General features: G+C 54.6%; 1 protein-coding gene across 1 annotated transcript; it reads right to left on the bottom strand.

The window, feature by feature from the left end:
* Nucleotides 1-1,632: 1,632 nt before the first annotated feature.
* Nucleotides 1,633-17,285, bottom strand: PPP1R9B (protein phosphatase 1 regulatory subunit 9B). Its single transcript, XM_080924379.1, has 10 exons — nucleotides 15,423-17,285; nucleotides 11,772-11,904; nucleotides 10,324-10,444; nucleotides 8,102-8,206; nucleotides 7,028-7,163; nucleotides 6,370-6,522; nucleotides 6,234-6,287; nucleotides 3,743-3,972; nucleotides 3,412-3,508; nucleotides 1,633-3,228 (listed from the first exon to the last, which is right to left on the bottom strand). The coding sequence occupies exons 1-10, from the start codon at nucleotides 16,791-16,793 to the stop codon at nucleotides 3,175-3,177; spliced, it is 2,454 nt and encodes an 817-aa protein (XP_080780505.1). The 5' UTR covers nucleotides 16,794-17,285; the 3' UTR covers nucleotides 1,633-3,174.
* Between the last annotated feature and the right edge of the window lie 3,442 nt (nucleotides 17,286-20,727).

The following is a 20,727-nucleotide window of genomic DNA, read 5'->3' as shown; positions in this document are numbered from 1 at the left end:
TGGCTTTTAAACATAAAATTAGTTTTGTTGCTACTTCATAACTACAATTTTGCTACTGTTATGAATCTTAGTGTACCTATCTCTGCTTCTAGGTCATCTTGGGTGATCCCTGGGAAGGGGGTTAACGCCCACCGGTTGAAAACTGCTACTCTAGGGTCATTATAGGGTGTGTATGTGTCTTCCACTGCTAGAATGGAACCCTTTTCCTAACCAGGCCAAAAGTGCTGAGATATGGGGGGAACCTACCTGACCTCCTCTGCAGCAAATGCTTGGGTTACGGCAGATCTCATCAAACTTCCACAACTCAGCAGATGATGTAATGGATTATCCACTTAGGTTAATGGAATTAATATGACAAACCACAATCTCCCCAAACCACTTGGCAGACCCTCCAATGGACATATTTCATGGGTAAGTCACAGTTCAGGCCAGAGAAACTCCCAGAAGAGACATACACATATGCTCAAGCCATAGAACAGACTCAGTACTTAAACATGAAGAACCATTCAACCATTCCTTGGGACATCTAGGAAAGGTCCCCCAGATGAGGTAGGTATGGGCACTAGAAACCCCACATTTGTCTCCCCACCCAGGAAGGGCTAGCTGCTTCATTTCTTGGCAAGGATTCCTCAGTAGGGAGGGACTTGGTGGTTCTGTGGTTTAGGTACTTCTCACCAAGGCATGATGTCCTGAGTCTTCATGTTTTGGGAAGCTGTTACCATGGTATTCAGCCATACCTGGATCTACCTGTATGCCCTAGACTCCCAATGTTCCAAAGATGATCCGATGAGAGGAAATGCACTGACAAGCCACCACCATTGCTACTTTTCTGATGACTCTAAAGTAGGTGTCAGAGCTGGACAGGTCCTACATGGCCCTGAGATGCAGAACCAGTTTTGAGTGGAGATAACAGGAAGCCATTATTTGGCCTGACAGAACAAGTTCTGCAATGGAACTAGCCACGAAGGAGTGGCTCCCTCTGGGGCTGTTAGCGGTATTCCTACAGGGACCACTCATCTCTGTGATTGTCAGGGGCTAACCAAAGTGACCAGAGCCTGGAGACTGGGGCTTTTGTTTCTTATCAGAGAAGGAAGATGAGAGATATCCCCCAACCCCACCCTAAGCGACCGAACACATTTGCCTCCCAGGATCTGTACAAGAAAAGGCCGTGCTGTGCACTGCAGAAGTCTCATTACAGTTTGTCCCTGGAACTGAGAGCTAGCAAAGGCGGCAGCTAGGACTATATGAAGCCTCTCAAGCTAGCTCAGGAGGGCCTTTGACCTTGAGGACAATGTTCTAACAAGTTATCTCCTAGGAAACCTTTGGTCCTCCCAGAACTTCATAGGAGACCTCTGGGGTCTTGCAGATTGCTTGGTTCTCAGGGGAGGAGAGTTGCTTTCGCTGTATTCGGCCCATCCTTTGGCTTAAAGACCTAGTAAAAAGCAGACTTAAAGACGGCGTCTAAAACTGGGGAATGGTGGCGAATGAGTTTGCTGGCGTTGGAGAACTGAACTAGCATTAAGATCCTCTCTAGATCCTGTGCAAAATTAGGAAAACGAGAAGACCTTCTGGCATCCCTTCCCCTCCCCACTCCAGCGCATTAAAGAAACCAGGCGGCAAGGTTCTGGGGGCTGCTTTTATGGGAACGACCTGACAGAGGGCATGGTCCGTACAAAACCAGGAACAATACATACATATATATATTATATACAGAGACGGGGTCCTCCAAGGGCGGGGCAGGAGCGCTGCCGGTCAAAACCGGAAGTACGTCGAGGGCCCGCCCACCCGGCTCCGCCCCCTCCATCTGCCTGGGTGAAGTGCAGGGGCCGGGCACTGTGACAGCCAGCTCTTTCCGGGGAGTCGGGGAACGTCTAGGGGAGGAAGAGAGGGGCAAGAAATACTGATTGATGGTATGGTCTATTTACAGGGGACTAGGAGAAACCAAAAAGGATAGAACTGGGTTCTTTTAAAAAGAAGGAAAAAAGGGAACAGAAATTTAGGCTTAGGGCAGGGGTGATATGTGGAAGTGGCAAGAGATGGATTCTGAAAGGGGAGGGTACCTGAGGGGGTCTCACCTCCCTTGGTCCAAGCCCCAATTTGGGGTTAAAGTGGGGAAACTGAGTCAGTCAATTTCACTTAGAAAGCAGGCTGACAGCAAGCAGCCCTGGTCTCCAAAAAGATGAGTAGTAAAATTTTGCCCTCCAGTGAAAACATTGGAAAACAGTGGGGGAGTGGAGGAGGGGAGGCTGAGTCTCTTAGATGTTAATACAAGGCTTCCAGGTGTGGCCCCGAGCAGGGCCTAGCTCCCCAGTGAGAGCTCTGCAGGCACACTACCTAAGCGGACCTCCCTCCCTCCTGGCATTCCTAGGCTAGACCAAGGAAACCCCCAACCCCAGAGTGGCCTCAGGGCAGTTCCAGGAGGAGGCCTATGGCTGTTTGGCACCCGGAGAGAGGAGGCACTCGGAGAAGTTGAGGGCTGCTGCCCTTCCTAGGAAAGGGGGCTGGATTCCAGGTGTTCTGGACTTACCCTTTCCCCTACTCCCATTCTCCTTCCCCCTGAAGGATACAAGAGAAATCAGTGCAGGACCAGGCCCAGCCTCCGGCTCAAGGGTGGGCTCTAGCCCTCCTGGGGGTGGGGAGCAGGGGTGGGAGATGTTGAGGCAACCCCTCCAAGCAGGAGGCCAGAATGCAACAGACAGCACAGTGATGGGGAAGAGGAAAGGGCCAAGAACGTAGAATCTCAAGTCAAGAGGCCCAGGGGCCATATGGACCCTGTGGGCAGGGAGCAGCCTCCAAGTGGTGAGATGCTGGGAGAGCCCCAGCTCCACTCCGGTCCAGAGACACAGGCTGGAGGTTATAAAGTCTGGCAGTTTGGTCTGCAGGTCCTTGTGTCCATCCACCACCCAGGCCAGCTCTTAGCTTCTCTCGGCCTCTGTGCCTCAGCCCCACAGGGCAAGGAGGCCGCTCTTCCAGCCAGCATTGTCTGCCCTGGCCACCCTAAAGGGGCTTGTAATATGGGCCCTCTGGTCCCTGAAGCTGAGGGAGATGGGGGTGGAGGAGTAGGGGAAGTCGGGGCACCTGTCCCCAGGCTGGTCGGGGTGGGGTGAGGATTGAGGACAGGGGGTGAGGATGATGGGAGGGGATTATTATTGTCCGGTCAAGGAGTTATCCCTGTTAAGTAGAATTGGAATTCCTCAGTGTTTGCAGATTTCCTTCCAGTTCTGAGATCTGGAGAACAAAGAGAGGAGGCATCAGGCCTGGCCACTGAGCACAGTTCCTGCAACTTCACCCCCACCCTAGGCTATGACCCTGAGCTCCCAGCCAGCACTGCAATCCTTCCCAAACACCCCATTGAGTGAGTACTGGATTCCAGCTTCCATGCCGCTCCCTCTGGGCTGCCCAGGGCTCTACCTTGTCCAGAAGTTTGTCCATTTCCTCCTTCCTGGCTAGCTCCGACTCTTCCAGTACCCGACGCTGGGCGGTCTCTTTTTTCAGGAACTCGATCTCCCTGGAGACAGGCGAGGAACAGATGGTGGGTTAGGGTGTAGGGTGTGGCTTTGGTCCAGGGAGAAGCAGGTTTTCCTAAGGCCTCTAGGGCCCGAGTCTGGTACCCCATTGTGGTGCCCCCTAACTTCCTTCCATGTACATTGTTTCCCTACTCGGCTGCAGGAAGGCCGGGGTGGAGACTAAAGGCCTCTCCACCTGCCCGGGCCCAGACCCAAAGCTCTTGCTTGACACATACTTTTGCTGGTAGTCCTTGATGAGACGCTTGGCCTTGCTGTACTTGCGCTCCAGGGCCTGATACTGGGCCTGAGTCTCCCGAAGGTGCTCATCCACAGCCTGGCACAGGCTCTGAGCCTCACCCCAGTAGCCTTCTAACTTCTCCATCCGCTCCTTATTCTCCTCCACGCTCTGCTCCAGCTGGGCCTTCTCCACCCGCCAGCGCCCTTTCTCCTGCTCCAGACTCTGCAACTGTGAGGAAAGAACAGCCCTGGGTCGGAGGGGGCCCGAGTGAGCCCCTGGAGGTGACAGCCTCCACGGATTCCTGTGCCCGTGGAGCCTACTGGTCCCCAACTTCTCTGAGGCTGACCTGAGAGTTCTGCTAGGGGTGGTAGCAGGCACCTGTGAGTCACTGTTTAGCAACTTCTACCTTATCCAGAAGATGGGAATGACATGCCTCACGGCTAGTGAGATGGTAGATACGAAAGACAGTCACCACCAGCTCTGCGCCCTCTGCAGCCCTGGTTTGCTGACCAGTCCCTATCCCTGGAGATTCGTGAATAATCCAGTTCCTTTCCCGCTCCCAGGGGACTGTATTCCTGATGGCTCAGTCTGCATTCTTCTCTCTGTGTCATTCAAGACAGCACCACCTCCTACAGCACCTCACAGCACCTCACAGCAGAGCCCCAAATCCTGAGTTCCTGCCAGATTCTGCACCTAATCTAGCCGCGCCTCGCAGCCTTTCAGAGGTACCATGCCTCAAGTCACACAGCAGCCCCAACTCTGAGCTCCCAGTCCTGGTTATACGTCTTACTTGCTGCAATACCTCAGGCCTTCCTACAGACCCTCACACTTGCTACAGGGCCTTTGCAGATACTGTTCCTTCTGCTAGGAGTGCCCCGCCTGCTCTCCCTTGTACACCTGTTGTCTATCAATTTCCCAGAAAAGCCTGGCTGGGAATTCAGTACGGCACTACCCCCTGCCCTACCACTGGATGGGTTCCTCCTGATCTGGAGGCTCAGAAACTCTTCAGGTAGTAACAACAGTTAATGGTGTGCAAACTCAGAAGACACACAAGGACCAATTCTGCCTTTGCTCATAACTGTGCCTGACGTGGCGTAAGCTGCCTAGAAGTTACCTTAGCTGTCAGTTGAATGCCTCTTTGCTTTCTGAGCCTGAAACCACCTGTGACCCGCCATCTGCTTTGTGCCCCGAAAACATCCCCCCATTCCTTCCCATTCCTGGCCTGTACTCTGCTCTGACAGCCTCTGCCAGGGTCTCTAAGCAGTTTGTCCATATCCAAGTCTTTCTTACTACTGTACCCCCTCTCCACCCTCACACCCTCACCCCCATTTTCTAGGTGGTGAACTTGCAACAACAACAACAAAAAAAGCTAGGGTCTACAGCTCCATGCCTGTAGAGCCAAAACTAGAAGGGTAAGGTCTGTACAATGATGTTTTCTAGCTTTGTGCCAGAAAAAAGCTTCTTCTCCTCTCCCAGCAGGGACCACTACCATGCACTGCCTAGCCTGCAAGCTCCCACCCAGACTCTCATGCTCTGCCCGGACACCCATCCCCTGCCCTCCTCCATCCACGTGGGAGAAGACACACGTGTTGCTGTTGTGCCCCATCTTCACGGCCCCTGGAGATCGGTTTCTCCTACTATCCCGGAAACCCCGTGGGAGTTGGGACTCCTTCGATATATAGAAATCTGTGTGTCTACAATGCCCGGGAGAGTGTGGGTACCCAATGTGCTTGTAAGCATCTGGTCTGCATGCACAGTAGCCATGTGTGTTACCAGCTGGTGCTCTTAGTACCAGCATGTGTACTGCTGGCCCAGGTAAAAATGTGCACGTCCTCTGACACTCTTCCTGGGCCAGGTAGCCTGAATAGTGGTCATGTTTGTGAGCTTCTGTGACCTAGTCAGGCCAGTGCCTCTGGCAGAATCAGTCACGGGTGTCTGGAAACCATATCTGTGCAGACGGAGTGTGTAGGCGTCTGAGTGAATGGGGCTGTGGATTCAGGCTACCATGTGTCACTATGTGCGCCGCTGTGTACGAGGGAGTAAAAAAAAAAAAAAAACCCTGTCTTATCTCAGGGCCTGTGCAGAAAACACAGACATCAAGATTAAGACTTGGTTCATCAACACCGAACTGCTGATACTGACTTCTGACTGAGCACCGACCCCAAAGCAGGCTGCAGATATCCTGTATCTGCTGTAGGATTTCCATGCATCGTCTCACTGGCTTCCCACCTACACAGCTCCATGCTGTCAGCTTTTATACCATGTTTTACATATGAGGGGAAGAGACCCAGTGAATGAAGAGGGTAACAGATGAGACAGAGCTCTTGGGCTCTTAATCCTGGTAACCCCCTGGCCTCACAGTAGGCCACGGTGAACTGTCGTACGTTAGGGGGCTGCGTGTGTGAAGGCAGAGCGCCTTCCACCAGCCCTCAGGCTTCAGTACACACTCACACGCACACTCACATGCACACATGCATGCACACCCTCACCTTCCGTTTCAGCTGCTGGATTTCCGCTTCAGTGACAGCATGCTTGATCTGGAGCTGTAGACACAAGGTGACACTCAGCTCCCAGGGCCGGCTACCCACCTGCCTTCACCCACTGCCCCAGGGCCCCCCTTCCAACCTCCTTGAACTTGTGCACTAGCTTTTCAGGCTCCATCTCCACAGGGGACAGCGCATCCTCATTCTCTGCTAGTTCAAACACCTCGATGGCCATTTCACCCCCTGGGAAGGTCGGGCTCAGTTCTTCATCTTCATCGGTGGCGTATTCTCCTGTCTGTGGAAGGATGCAGCCAATGTGGGTCCATCTACCCCACTTTCCTCAGCAACCCCACTGCCGGGCCCGAGATCAGCAGCAGCATGCTCATGTTGGACTGGGGACAAATCAGGGAGTCTCTATGGCTAGAATAGGGACACTGTCAACTTGCAGAAACATCTTGTAAGGTTTTCTCCATCACATGGCTTCCTTGAGGACCCATCCCTCCCCTAATCGGGTTCCCTAGACTAAGGGCTCTACCCTGCCCCCAGAGTAAGGACTCAGAGAGGACTGTTTTCCTTCTAGTTACAGGGAGACATTAGAGTGGGACTCTTCTCTTTAACCAGGGGTTCTCTGAGGGGAGGGTCTGCTTCTCTCTCAGACCATAAGCTGCCCTGGAACTTGGGGGTTTTGTTGTTGTTGTTATTGTTTTGTTTTTGCTTTTTTGTTTTATCAAGCCTGGGAAAAGAAGAGGCAAATGGCTGCGCTGCTTCATCTAACCACCAGAGGGCAGTCATGGCCCTACCTCCTCATCATCTTCTCCATACTGGGCGTATCTCTGCTCCATCATTTCCCGCTGCCATCTCTCCTGCTCCAAGGTCTGCTGAATTAGCTGGGCCACTTCACTCTGTTCTCCAGGCCGCTCCCGGCCAATCATGAACCTGCAGGGGCACCAGAGTCATCTGTCATTCTGGCGTCATCCCAGCCTGTCTACAGCTGGGAATGCCACTGCTGCCCTCCTTGTGTGGAGCCCTCCCTCCAAACCTAGGCTCTCCCAGGGGAGGTGAACTGAGAGCCTGGGTCCAGAAGCTGTAGAATTATTAATGAATAGGGGAGCTGGGGCTCTCACATGGCTGCCTACCAGAAGCAGGAAGACCTGCTAGCCTTCCTGGCCAGCTGTGGGAAGAGGATGCCAACCAAGCTTTGGGCTGGGCTACAGGGAACGTGAGCTCTGGGGCTCTCGGCATAGAAGCTGTTGCCACCAAAAAGAAAACAGCACAAAACCAAACCAAACCCAAAGCACAGGAGTGGCTAAAATGACCCATCCTAGGGGAAGGGTGACAGACCACAGAGGTGTGTCTTGGGTGCGCTCCAAGCCCCTGGCCAGGAAGGGGCAGGATGATGGCAACTACAGATTACCATGGGGAGGAAACAGTGGGACTTCCAGGCACCAGCTCCTCCTCCCCCAGCCACCCACATCCTGTTTCTCTCCAAAACCCTTTCCTGGGGGCAGTGCCCCTCTACAAGTGGGGCAGGGAGCAGTCCCCAGGTGAGCTGTCAGAGATGCATGCAGACTTCTACTCCACTTAGAGGAGCAGCCTTACCAACAGGACATGGGGTGGGCCTGAGAAGGTCTAGGTGGGAGAAGCTAGTTTGGTTTTCAATAGGTGAGCCAGAGACAGAAGCAGGGAAGGAGACTAGACCAAGAGGAGAACATGGAGGCATATGAGCCTAGAAGCCTGAGTCCCAGTGAAGAACAGCAGGCAGTGATCCAGGGATGGGAAGGCAGGCCTGGCAGGGGCTGAAGGCCTAATTCCCCAGGCAGGGACCTAGTGCCTAGAGGACTAGCTTTCTGACTGTTCCCTTTCTTGACTCTCACCGCACTCGGCCTTTGGTGTTCCTAAGCACAGAGGCTGCAAAGCTCTGGGTCACTCCCACCAGGCTTGTTCCATCCACTTCCACCAGGAGATCGTTCACTTGGATCCTAGGGAAAGTGACATTTGTTACAGGGCCAGGAGAGGAACAGGACCTGTGCTAAAGGTAGACTCTTCCCACTGGAAACTCAAGGCTCAGCTCCCACAGGGTTCCCAGAAAAAGATAATGGAGAACAGAAAGAGCCAGGTAACACAGATACACTTATCCAGGACCAGGGAAGGTGGCAGGTATACTTCCTGTAACAACCATCCTCTTGCCTCCAGTCATACTCAACAGGGTGATGTGACATGCTCAGAGCTCATTTTTATACATGGTATATGCTACCACTCCAGTGTCCACTCAAATGCCTTAGACCCAAGCCTGCTCCTCCCCTGCTCACACACCAATCCGCACCCGCAAAGTTGTACACCCCTAGCTGCGGGGGTGTCCTGGCCCCCTTCCACAGGAGCGCAAGATGAGGTGGTAGCCTAGCTTGGGAGGAGATACAGAAGGTGGGGGAAGATTTGGATACCTTCTTCCTCTACTTCAACCTCCTGGGAGGCTCTGAGCCTCACAGGGCTTCAAGTGGAAAGGGAGACAGTGCCTGAGGAGAGCAGGTTTCTCCCTTAGAGCTTAGCCCATGATGCTCACACTCCTGATTTGCTAGCGAACAGGCAACAATGGCCACGCTCTAGGAAGGAAGGGAAGTGCCAGGCAGGATTCCATCCTTTCTGTTCCTGCTGCTTTTAAGCCACCTATGCCATAGCAGGCAAAAGCCCTCTGAATTGGGCACCCATGCCTCTAACAACATGACCCTACTGTAACTCAGTCCTCACCACTCATCCCTGTCACATGGAGGGGGTGTGGGTGTCAACCCTTCACAGCTTTCCTGAGGGAAAGCCTTATAGCAGTTCCTACTTCCTCCTCGGTAACACACACGACAGGAAATCTGGCAAGAGAGGAGGAACCTGGGTGCCGTAGCTCTGGCGCCCTTCGAGAGCTTTCAGATTTACAGAATCCCAGTCATCTGGCCAGAGATGTTCCACACAGACGCACACCTATGTACATACAATGAGCAAACCTCAGCTCCAGAACACGGCCACAACTAGCCCAATCCCATCCATCCCTGGATCCCTGGTTATCTACACTCCTGCCCCATTGGTTTTCACTCAGGCTGGGGACACACAGCTCAGTTGGTAAAGTGTTAGCATTGCATCCCCATGTTCACAAGGAACCTTTTATTTCTATTCATCTATCTATTTATTTATTTTCCAGACAGAATCTCACTATGGAATCCTGGTTACCTGGGCGCTCATTATGTAGACCAGGCTGGCCTCAAACTCAGAGATCGCCCTGCCTCTGCCTCCCTGGTGCTGGGACTAAAGGTTTAAGCCACCACACTTGGCCACGAGAGACCTTTACAAACTCACTCGGCCTTGCTAGTTCCTGCCTGGCCTTCAGCTCTTTTCAGTATCACTTCCTCCAGGAAGCCCCGGGTGGTCCAGCCCTCCTGCTTTTTGTTTCTTTGTTTTGTTTTCTGAGATAGGGTTTCTTTGTGTAACAGCCCTGGCGGTCTGGGAACTCTCTTTGTAGACCAGGCTGGCCTCGAACTCACAGAAATTCCCCTGCCTCTGCTTCCCAAGTGCTGGTATTAAAGGAATAAGCCACCACTCCTGGCTAGGCCCTCTTACTTGGGGCCTTTCATATATGGCTCTCCATTCACCCAGTTTGTTTGTTCTGTCTGGTATCTGTACTACTTTACTACGCTGCTTGTTTTCCAAGGGTAAAGCCCTCTACACTGACCGCCAGGGCCTGGCACCAACCCAGCGAGAGTCAGGCCCTCGGTATTTGTTAAGGGAAAGAAATTCAAAAGAAGCTTTATTCCAGACACACAGTCCGAGTTCTTCCTACTAGGGCCAACACACACCCTAAGCCGGTACGCACCGTGCTAGGTACAGCTAAACTTCACACCCCTCCCCCACAGAATGTGTGGAGCCCTGGGGAGGGGTTCCATCTGTTCGTGGCTGTCACCCCAAAGCCTGGCACAGCACCTTCACAGCGGTGCTCCGTGAACATCCAAAGACACATACACACAACACACACAGGCCTCCCAGAGGCTGCCGCCCCCCACCCCAGATGATGACTTCTAAAACAGACTTGGGGAAGGGAGTGGAAAGAGGGTGGTACCTGCCATCCCGATGGGCTGCACCACCCTCAGTCACAGTCTTGACGAAGATGCCCAGCTTCTCCAGGCCCATGTCGGCTCCGGCGCCCATGCCAATGATGCTGATGCCCAGGCCCTCAGAGTCTGTGAGGCAGAAGGGGAGATGCCATGGCTGACAGGGATCCTCTACTCGATACCCATTCCTTTTAATAAGCAGTCCCCAAGCTCAGGAGTCACCCCACAATGGAAAAGAACCATGGTTCAACCCATCTCCCTTTTCCCGGGCTAACTCATGTGGGTTACTTCCTGCCCTTTGCCCTATCCAAGCTGACAAGCGGCAGGGTGTGTGTGAGGGTGGGGTGTGGCAGATTAATGTGTATACAGATAAGGGATTGTGGCCGGGATGGGGACTGAGCCAGGACTTAGCCTGAGCCTTTCAGTCTCTCGTCAGTTACTCTCAGCTAAGCCCCAGCTTCACTAACCAAACATGGATATCCACTGCCTAGCTACACTTGCACTGCCTGTCCCATGGACCTCAAGCATCCAAACATATGACCTTCCCCATGAACACTCCCCGAGGACAGGTACCTATATCCACTAGATGCCTGGGAAGCATCCAAATTCCTCTCTTCCAGTTCTGGGCTCTGCTAAGTCAAGTGACCACCAGGCACTGTTAATTGTTCCTGCCTGGTGCATCCACTTTCACTAAGCAACTGCTGACACCGATATGGGAGGCCATCGGCCACTGTGACTCCTCCCCTTATCCATACCACAGAGATCTTCCTTTTCTTTTTTTTTCCTCTACCCACCCTCAAGCAAGGTTTCTCTGTGTAGCCTTGGCTGTTCTAGAACTCACTCTGTAGACCAGTTTGTAGAACTCAAGAGATCCATCTGCCTGCCTCTGCTTCCCAAAGGCAAGTGCCACCACTGCTGGGGCTGTGAACTTTCTAGAACAGCTTTCCCTGTCCCCACCACAGCTCCCAATCCCTCAAAGAAATGACCAAGCTCTCCATGGTCCATGCCACCCTGGCTACGCATTCATCCTGTGCCGAGTGGACCTCCCTATTCAACCCCACTTTCCAAACAGCTCTTCTCTGAACTCCCTCCCGAGAGCTCACTTTAGAGGGTACTTCCCTGGTGAGGCTCTATCAAACACAACCTCTCTTTCCTCCTAGCACATATAATGGCACATAAGTCTCAAGTCAGAGGAGCCATCTCCCTGGGAGCCTCCTTTTCCCTGCCCCTGAGCCTCCAACAGAGCCCAGGATCACCTCCACAGTACTTAGGAGATGTGTCCACCAGTATCACCCCTTGGCAATATACTGGAGAGACACCAGTGGCTACTGAAGGAAGGCCAAGAAAGTCAAGTAGGTGCTGGAGTCAAGAAGTCTAGCATGTGGGTACACAGAGGTGGCAGGGCTAGCACCACAGAAGATCCCAGTGTGTGCCTTAGATTGGCCTGGTCGCTCACCCTTCTCCAGCTCAACAGGAAACAGCTCCAACCTCTCCACTCGCTTCTCTAGCTCATATTCCGCAGAGGCTGCCATGGGATCCACATCCTCATTGCGTCGGTCGTAGTCCTCGTTAGAGTAGGTGCTGAATACCTGGGGGATGGGGAAGCGGCTCTCAGAGGTGCATAGGAGCACAAGAACACATTGGCAGAAGACCCGAGGGCCGTGGGCCGGCTGAGCTGCCTGAAGCCCCATGTCACTCCTTCCAGAGGCCCTTCCCTTGCAATGATCTCGAAAGGAATCCAGCTCTCAGCAAAAGGGCTTCTAGAGCCCAGGGTCAAGAGAGAGAAAGATCCATTCCATATGGTATAGTCTGGGTAGGACCAGATGGACACTCAGGGAGACGGCAAGGTCTGGGAATCTCCAATACCAGGACAGAGGGAAAGGAAGAGACAAGACCTAAGAGCCAGACAGCGGAGGGTGGACACAAAGACACAGATGAGGAACAGGCTGAACAGAAGACAGAAGGAGGAGGAGGGGAGGAAGGATGAAGAAGACACTGGAGGGTGCCAGATGGGGAGGGGGAGGGGAGTCACGGAGCAAAGAGGGAAAGGCACCAGGACCCTTCCCTACCCAGCTGCTGAAGTAGATGGCCATAGAGGGGTGGGGAGGAAGCAGAGAGGCTCCTTTTACTTCCTTGGAGAAGGGAAGGCCATTAAATCCCAGGTAGGCCTCAGAGAGCAAGAGTCAGGGAGAAAGTGGAGCCCCTATGACACTTCCGTTCACCATAACTGTGTCCCTGAAGAACAGCCCTATCTGCAGGTACCAGAAGAGCCAGGCAGAGGCCCCAAGACTGGGGCCCTAAAGGGACCAAGGATCACGTGCAGTGGCAGTCTGTCTGTCCTTGAACAGCATTCCCTGTGCTTCTCTGCTGTCTCTCTCCTAGGTGTCTAAGTCTGACCTCGTCATAAGATCAGTGAAAAGGAGACAGGACTTTGTGGGTACCGATGAACCACGGTGGTTTTGGGTTTTTTTTTTGTTTGTTTGTTTGTTTTTGTTTTTTGTTTTTTTTTTTTTTGGCTTTACTGCTAGCCATGACAAGTTGGCATCGCTTCAAGTTAAGTGGAGGCAGAAGAGGTAGAGGCGGCTCTTATCAGCTGGATGGGCCAGAAAGATTAGAGGAAGACAGCGTCTCTAGCAAGATCTGTGCCAGGCCCTCCTCTGCTCTAGGAACGTGCTCACGGGCACCCTGTAGGCAGGGTTACTCCTCACAGAGGCGCAGTGCCACAGTGGGAGGTGGAGAGAATACTTCTAGGACCAGACGGCGACACAGATGGGGAAGCAGTGCTCACCTAGCTAACACCCCTGACTCTACGGTATCAGACACTCACATCAGTCCTTTCATGCCCATCCAGTGGCCAACAGATTGCTCCCCAACATCTGGCCAGCAGTCCCAGCCTTGAAGCAACAGCTCTATTCTACATATACTCTATTACCCAAGGTCATAGGGGTTGCTTATCCAGGAGCAGGGGCGGCACCAGATTCTAGACGGGCTGCAGCTGGCGGGCGGTGACTCAGTTGCCTATTGTAGAGGTGTTCCAAGCTTTAGGACAAAGACTGCATCAGCCTGGGTCAGCAAACTGGCCTTGTCCCATCTCTTCATCTGAGGCCTCTGGCCTTTACCCTGTACCCAGAGACTGTGTCCCCCAGCCCTCTCCTAGTCAGCCAACCCATCTCCACTTGCCATGACACACTCCACTCTGGAGGCCTGATCTGGGCCTTTTCTTCTGTCCACAACCTGTTCACCCTCTGCATCATCTTGCCCTCTGTGGGAAGCCCATTCAGACCTCAGGCTCAGACGCTTGGGACCACTAGTCCTTCCTATCAGAAGGCCCTCGGGTTCAGCTACCTCCTCAGCTGATAGTTTGGAATCACATCCTCTGCCCCGAGCAGATACCCCGACCTCCATCCCGGTGACAATTGGGTCAGTGAGGGGCATAGAACCCTGGCTTCAGAATCAGTGTGGGGGTGGCAGAGGAGAAAAGCCTGGGGCTCTGGCCAGGCTGAGGAGAACGAAAGCCCCAGTAAGGCCAAAAGTCAGACACGTGGAGCCTCTGTACTGCCTTGGCTCTCACGCTAGTGGCCAGCTTGCTTCAGAGCCACCAGGGAGTCCGGAGCACTGCTCCAAATCATGTGCTATTTTTTACCAAAAAAATCAGGGTAAGGCGTCAGATATAGACAGAGGCCCAGACCACATTCCCTCTCTGCTCAAAAACCCCATGGGCAACTACCCCTGACACCCTCCCAACAGCCTTCACTTCTTCCTAGATCCCACTGCCTTCACAGGGAACAGGGCATGGAAGAGTCTTCCAAACCCCTGGGCAGGGAGGGGTGAGAGGCCAGCCACCCTTAATCTTCTGGACCTCTGCTGGCCTGGGGGAAAGGAGGAGGCGGAGTGAGAGAAACTTGGGCAACTTTGGTGTCTAAGAGTAGCTATGGAAACTGCAAGCAAACATGGAGTTTGGCTTCAGAGGGCAAGGAGGAGCAGGGTCTAGGCCAAGAAAGTCCTTGGTGCTGTATACTCCCACTGGGGCAGGCCAGGTGCTAGGCTCAGTAGAGCTTGGGTAGGAAGGAAAAGACCATCAAGGCTGGGCTCACAGGGCAGTGGGAAATGGGAGTGGTCTCCTGTTCTTAATTCTCCCCAGGGGACATCTTTTCTCTACCACCACTACTCAGAGGATCTCAAAGCAATGACTGGCACAGTTCACAAACCAATCACCAATAGTGGTGTTAGAGAAAGGGAGGGGGGGTGCTGAAGTCCCTCTTCCCTGAGCAAGCCCCCAGCCTCTTTTAAAGTAAATCGAGAATACAGAAAGAGGAAGGATTCCCAAGGCTATAGGCCTGCACCTTAGGGGAACTTCCAGACTCACCGCCTTCTTCCTGTAGGGCCTGCTCCTTCAAGGACCACATAAGATGCCCCTTTCCAGTGCAACCCTGTATATGGGAAGCTGGCCCAGCACAGACCCTAAGATGTAGTCTTTTCCCCCAGCTCCAGTCACATGGCCATGGACCAGCACATCCTTGAAGTCTGCTTCTTTCTTTCACTTCTGCAAAGTTGGAGTGGGGGTACTGGCAGGGAAGAAGGGCAGTCTTCCTCTGTTATCTTTGTTTTGGGAAGTTCCTAGCTCCCCTCTCTCTCTCACCCTAGACAGTGCCAGCCTCACACATCGAGAAGCAGGAAGTGTCCCTAAGGTCCCCATTTTACTCTTCCTGACAGCAGGGCATATGTAGGAACAGTATCCGGAGGACAGGTCCCACACCCCTTTGGGCCAGCCAAGTCCCAGCCTCTGGCAGCCTCTGGAAAAAAGAATGTCTGGGGGAGGAAGAGAAAGCAGGTGTCCCAGAGTAGGAGTGGAACTGGGAGGGATGCTGGGCGGGGTTAGGAACCTGAGGGCAGGTCGCAGCAGGCCACCTTCAAAATCACAGACCCGAAAACCTTCCCACTCTGACAAACAGCTGGAAGTTCCCCCACGCCTCCCTCATTGTGGGAACTTCTGGGAACCCGGCTGGGTGGCAGGGGCTGACTCAGCCTGCCAAACACGGACGTCTGGGCGGGAGCGACCACATGCACGTGGCAAGGGCAGCTCGGGGGCCTAAGGGGCACCACTCACTTGGATCGGTGCGGTGCTGAAATGGATCTTCCGGCTCGGGGCTGGGTCCTCTTCCTCTGAGAGGCCGGGAATCTCCACACACCCTGACTCCGGCTCGTAGGGGGGCTCCCCATCCTCCTCGTCTTCTTCATCGTCCTCCTCCAGGGCACTCCCCCCAGAGTCCTCCCCGAGTCCACTGTAGGCGCTTACGTCCACCAAGTCCGCTTCCGAGAAGTCCTCCTTCTTGGATTCATCCACCTCCTCAGGTGCCATGTCTGGGGCCCGGCCATTGTCCACCCCCCTCTCTAGCGTCGCAACAGACGCGGACGCCTCCTCCTCGGGGACCGCTTCGGCCTTGTGTTCCTCGGGTGCAGGGCTGGCTGTGGTGGCCGAGGTGCTGCCATTCTCCAAGGCTGCATGGACGGTCACCTCGGCCTGGATCACTTCCCCAGGAGCCGACTCAGCCTCAGACTCCCCACTTTCCTCTACCTCCACAGGCTTGATCTTGCGCACCTCCCGCGGCTTAGGCGGAGGTCGGGCAGGGGCCACCCGGTGCTGTGGGGGCTGCTGCCCTCCGGGGCCACGCTCCTTCTCGGTCGCGGCATCCCCCGACGGGGCGGGAGGCGGCGGCGGTGGCTGGAACACCCGGGACCGCTTAGTGACCAGCTTCGAGTTGACCTGGGGCGCCCCCGCGGCCCGAGGGGGACCGGGTGCACGGTGAAGGCCGGTCCTCGAGTCTGCTTTCTCGAAGACCGCACTGAGCTGGCTGACAGTCGGCGACACGGCGTCAGCATCCAGCTTGTCCAGCGCCTCGGTGCTGCCGTTAAAGCGCACTACGACGTCCAGCTTCCGGTCCTGCAGGCCGGCGCGCTCCTGCCTCAGCAGTCGCCGCGCCACGGCCTCCTTGTCGCCACCCGAGGCCGCGGGGACGCTCCGTTCGAAAAGCTTCCGCGTCTCCTGCAGCCGGGACGGCGGGTGCGGCGGCGGAGCGGGCTGCGCCGAGGGCGCGGGCTTGGAGTCGAAGCGGCTCACGCGCTCCGACACACTGGTGCCCAGCTTGAGCAGGGCACTGTGGTCCACGTTCTCGTTCAGGCTGCTGGCCCGCGGCAGGGACAGGCGCACGCCGCGATCGGACGCCCGTGGGGCCTCGGCCATGCCTGCGCCGCCGCCTGCCTCACCCGGCGGCCCCGCGGTGGTGCCCATTTGCAGGAACATACTTTTGATGCGGTGGACGTTGGAGCCATATTTCTTATGGTGGGCCGCCTTGGGTGCCTCGTCGGGCCCCGGCGCATCGGGAGGCTTTAGTGCCTGGATGCCCGCTTCGTAGGCGCTGCGATGCGGGGAGGCGCTCCGGAGGGGACCCCCGGGCCCCCGAGGCTCCGTCTTCATCATGATTAGGGAAGCCGGGTTCGCATCCCCCCGCTCCCCGCTGCTCCCCTCCAGCAGGCGGCTGGCCAAGTCGGGACCACCGCCCCCTCCCCCAAAGAAAGAAATCCCGAAAGGCCTTCTATAGAGTCCCCCAGAAACCAAGCTGCCAAAAAACCAGTTAACCCTGCTTTAAAAAAAAAAAAAAAAAAAAAAAAATCTCCGAGCGCCCTGTGTGGGTCGCCTCCCCCAACCAAGCTGCCAAAGACAGCCAGCCCCCTTCGAAAGCTCTAGCGGCCTGGTGCGTTCGCCCCCACCCAAACTGAAGAAGCGGAGGCTGGCTGGAGCCGCTGGGACCGCGCGCCCAGCCCGCGAAGCAGCGGCCGCGGTACCGGCTCACATCCTCCGAGGCGGTGTCAGCGGCGCTGGCGGCGCAGGCGCCCCCTACTCCGGCCGGGGGCCTTGGCTCTCGGGGTGCCCGGCATCCCCGCGCCCGTGGCTGCTCCGCTGACCCGGGCCGCTCCGCCGCGCCTCCCTCCCTCCCTCCCTCCCCCCCGCGCCCCGAGCCTCGGTCTTTCTCTAGCTCTGCCCGAACCAAGGCTGCCGGAGACCGAGCGGCTGCCCTTCTCGCCGCCGCCGCTGGGGGACTGGTACCGCTGGGTCCTAAAGGGATCGGATTTCCGGGGCCGGAGCCTGTGAGCCCTCCCCTTCCCTTCCACCCTGTCGCCTGGTCTCTCCTACTCACAGTTGGCAGACAGCCTTCCGCAGCTCCTCGGACCTTGGCTATTCTTCTTCAACCCTCCCATCCCCAGATCGGCGGCTTTTCACAACCCACATAGGCGTCCCCTCATTTAACCCTGGGGGCGGGGAACCATCTAGCCACAGCAGGCTCCGAGTTGGCCTTCTCCTCCCACAGAGTGAAGGGGTTCTGTGGGGAGGGCCCTTAATCATTTCCTTAACGCTCCTTAGAGTGTTCAGGGCTAACAGCATCAAAACTGCTAGGTCAAAGCACATATTTCTAGCTCCCTTCCAAAGTTGGGGAAGGGGAATCTCAGGGGCAGGACCTGGGATTCTTCATTTTAACAACTCTCCCTAAGATTTTTTTTTCTTTTCTTTTTCTTCTTCTTTTCTTTCTTTTCCTTTTCTTTTCTTTTTTCATTTTTGGGCACCTCTCAGGATGTAAAACTTTGGCCCAGCAACCTTTGTGGTGCCCCGTAGGGAGGAGAAATTGGGAAAGGGATAGGGTGGGGGTGGGGGTGGGGGTACAATCACCCAAATGGCAGCGATTACCAAAGCTGCTTTTTTGCCTTTGGAACTCTGAAGTTGATGTTTTTCACCTGCCAGCTTGGCGAGGGGTGTAGAATCCTGGCCTCCATAACCTGCCACAGAACTACCAAACAGGAAGGTTTGGAAGGTGATGCGGGAGGTTGGAAGGAATGATTTCAAAGGCCTAGGACCAACGTTTCCCTATGGAGAGTTCTACGTTGGGTCTCGGATTCAGAAGATTCTGATCATTTGTGTGCAAGTGTTTTTGCCTCTGTGTGTGTGTGTGTGTGTGTGTGTGTGTGTGTGTGTGTGTGTCCTACAAATCCCATCTTGGAAACTCAGCTCCTTTAGAGCTCCTTCATTCCTCACATACACAACAAGGGGTCTTGTTATTCCCTTTATCCTTCTCCAATAGTCTGGGACCTAGCAGTGAGGATCATCCATCCAATATTCAGGTCTAGATGAGTAAAGAGTCAGTCGGTAGATTCCCGGGAACTGAACAGGGTGGACACTAGGACCCAGAAAACAACTCATGCACAAAGCCTCTCCCCCCTCCCCAGCTGCTTCCTGCATCTCAGGCCTTCCTGCGGCCTCTGCCTCCTCCCCCGCCCTCTTCCCCTCCATCCTCTTCCTCCTCTTCCCGTTTTCTCAGTCTCTCCGGTTGGCTTGGCCAAGCTCATGGAGGGAACCCCCTACCCCTCCGTTCTCAGTGTGTGGGTTTTGTGGGACGCTAACCCATGGCACGTGCGAAAGAGCTCCGTGTATGGGGGATGGGACGTGGGGAAACCGCCTGGGAACCCTGAAGATTGGGATGGGGAGGAGCCAAGAACCACTGGACTGGCTCCCTAGTGAATTGTGCTTGGGGAGGGAAGATTTTTGGCTCTCATTTGGGGCCGGAGATGAACCCAGATCTTAGGCTTCCAGATGTCCCCTACATTTTTGCACAGTGGGCAGGAGACTTATCCCTCCCCAGTTCTGCATTTGGGAATATGTGCAGGGTAAAGAAGCCATCCAGGTGCCTTCTCACCTCCTGACCCATTTTACAAGCCCTCTTTCCTGAACAAGCTTTAGGACTTGTTCTCAAAGTCAAGTCTGGGGCTTGAGCCCTCGACCCTAACCGACTATGGCAGTGGGTTGCTTTTTTTTTTTTTTTTTTTTTTTTTTTTTTTTGAGAAAGGATCTGCAGTAACCTGTGCTTCATCAAACTAAACATTTAGCCAAGGATGACCTTGAACTTTTCAGATCCAACTGCCGCTACCTCCTGAGTGCTGGAATTACAGGCTTGAGCAGTCACTCTAACCCGGGGCTTCCTACTTGCTAGGCAAGCATTTTAGCAACTGTGTTAACATCCCCAGCTCCCACTGTGGCTGGGTGATGATGCCCTTCTGTTCACCCCATTGCCAGTTGGGAATCTGTGCAGTGTTCTTAGAGTTCCCTCGTGGACTGGGGGAGGGCCCAGGGCCCTGGGTGTTCTGCCCAGAATCTCCCACACCCTTTGTGGTGAGTCATTTTTAACTGGCCCCAGCCCAAGGGGTCTGTACCCACATTCCTGGCCAGGTGGGAGGAGGGGTTGAGAACCAGCTGTTAGCCTCTTTCCCAACACCCTTGGCAGGAATTTGGGATGAAATGGATTTATGGGTACCCTCAGGTCTCCCTTGTCTGGTGATTTCTCAGAATAAAACTCCTTTAAGGGCTTTGGAATACTGAGCAAATATGGCAAGCCTGGAGCTTGGGTGACTGCCGCTAATAAGCAGAGATTATTATTTCCTGGGCTCCTAGATGGCTGAGCAACACCCAAGCTGGAATTTCTGGAGAACCTTTAAGGGAGTGAGTGGTAACTGCTGTAACATCATTCTTTCCTGGGAGGTAGTAGGCACTAAACAATCTGCCTAAGAGATGGGTGGGGCATGGGGTGTCACCTCTATCCTGTCCCAGCCTGTCTAAGGCTGTCTTCCTGCGGCAATGTCCACAGGTTCTCGCCTGATTAGCATCCCAGGATAATTTGAAACTTTTGGTCTCCCCGGGGCTCATATGGAGGAAACCGTTGATGCCATGGACCAATGTATCGGGTGGTCTTAGGATGGAAGTTTTTCTTTTCCATTCCCTTGTACTGTATAGAGAGGGGAGTGGAGCGGTTCCCAAAGTCGAGCCAGGAGCCAGACTTTAGGCTGGGCTATACCACTTATTGTCTAGGTGACCTTGCAGAAGTCACATATCTCCTCTGTACTCCCAGGGGATAAACTGAGGCCTGAGAGAGGTACCAGCAGCCCAGAAACTTAGGGCCATGTGTAGGGGAAGGAGAAGCCTCCCCAGCAATGGCTAAGTGATAGAAACTGCAACAGGCAGTGATAACCCTCCCTCTCTCTCCTGGCCTGAGCGCCCTTGTTTCTCATGAGGCCTCTCTCTCAGAAGGTGCTCTTTGATGATATGCCTGGGAGGCTTGCTGGCTCTAAATGCCAGGTGTAACGGCGAAGATGGTGATGAGGACTGGTGGAGAGAGTCTGATGTGTGATAAGTCCCAGCCTTCAGCACCCTGGGCTCAGGCACGGGCTGGGTGCCAAGGCTGGCTGCTCTTCCCAGCCCCGGGCCTTTGAGACAACTTCTGAAAGCAGTTTTTGTTTGTTTGTTTGGTTCCTGGCCACTGCCATCGGTGAAGAAGCCGATCTAGACCCTGCCCTTTGGCTGTTCTATGGTT

Source organism: Micromys minutus (genome assembly GCF_963924665.1).
Source record: "Micromys minutus genome assembly, chromosome: 10".
Taxonomy (NCBI): Eukaryota; Metazoa; Chordata; class Mammalia; order Rodentia; family Muridae; genus Micromys; species Micromys minutus.
The sequence above is the reverse complement of the archived record's forward strand: the minus strand, read 5'-3'. Positions and strand labels throughout refer to the sequence as shown.

Bases quoted from the DNA above. Each gene is read 5' to 3' on its own strand.
- PPP1R9B (XM_080924379.1), bottom strand. From the start codon at position 16,793: ATGATGAAGACGGAGCCTCGGGGGCCCGGGGGTCCCCTCCGGAGCGCC. The intron at 10,445-11,771 runs GTGAGCGACCAG...TCTGCCTCACAG, and splicing joins TCCTGTTGAGCTGGAGAAGG to ACTCTGAGGGCCTGGGCATC. The intron at 3,229-3,411 runs GTAGAGCCCTGG...TTTGTTCTCCAG, and splicing joins TGGACAAACTTCTGGACAAG to ATCTCAGAACTGGAAGGAAA.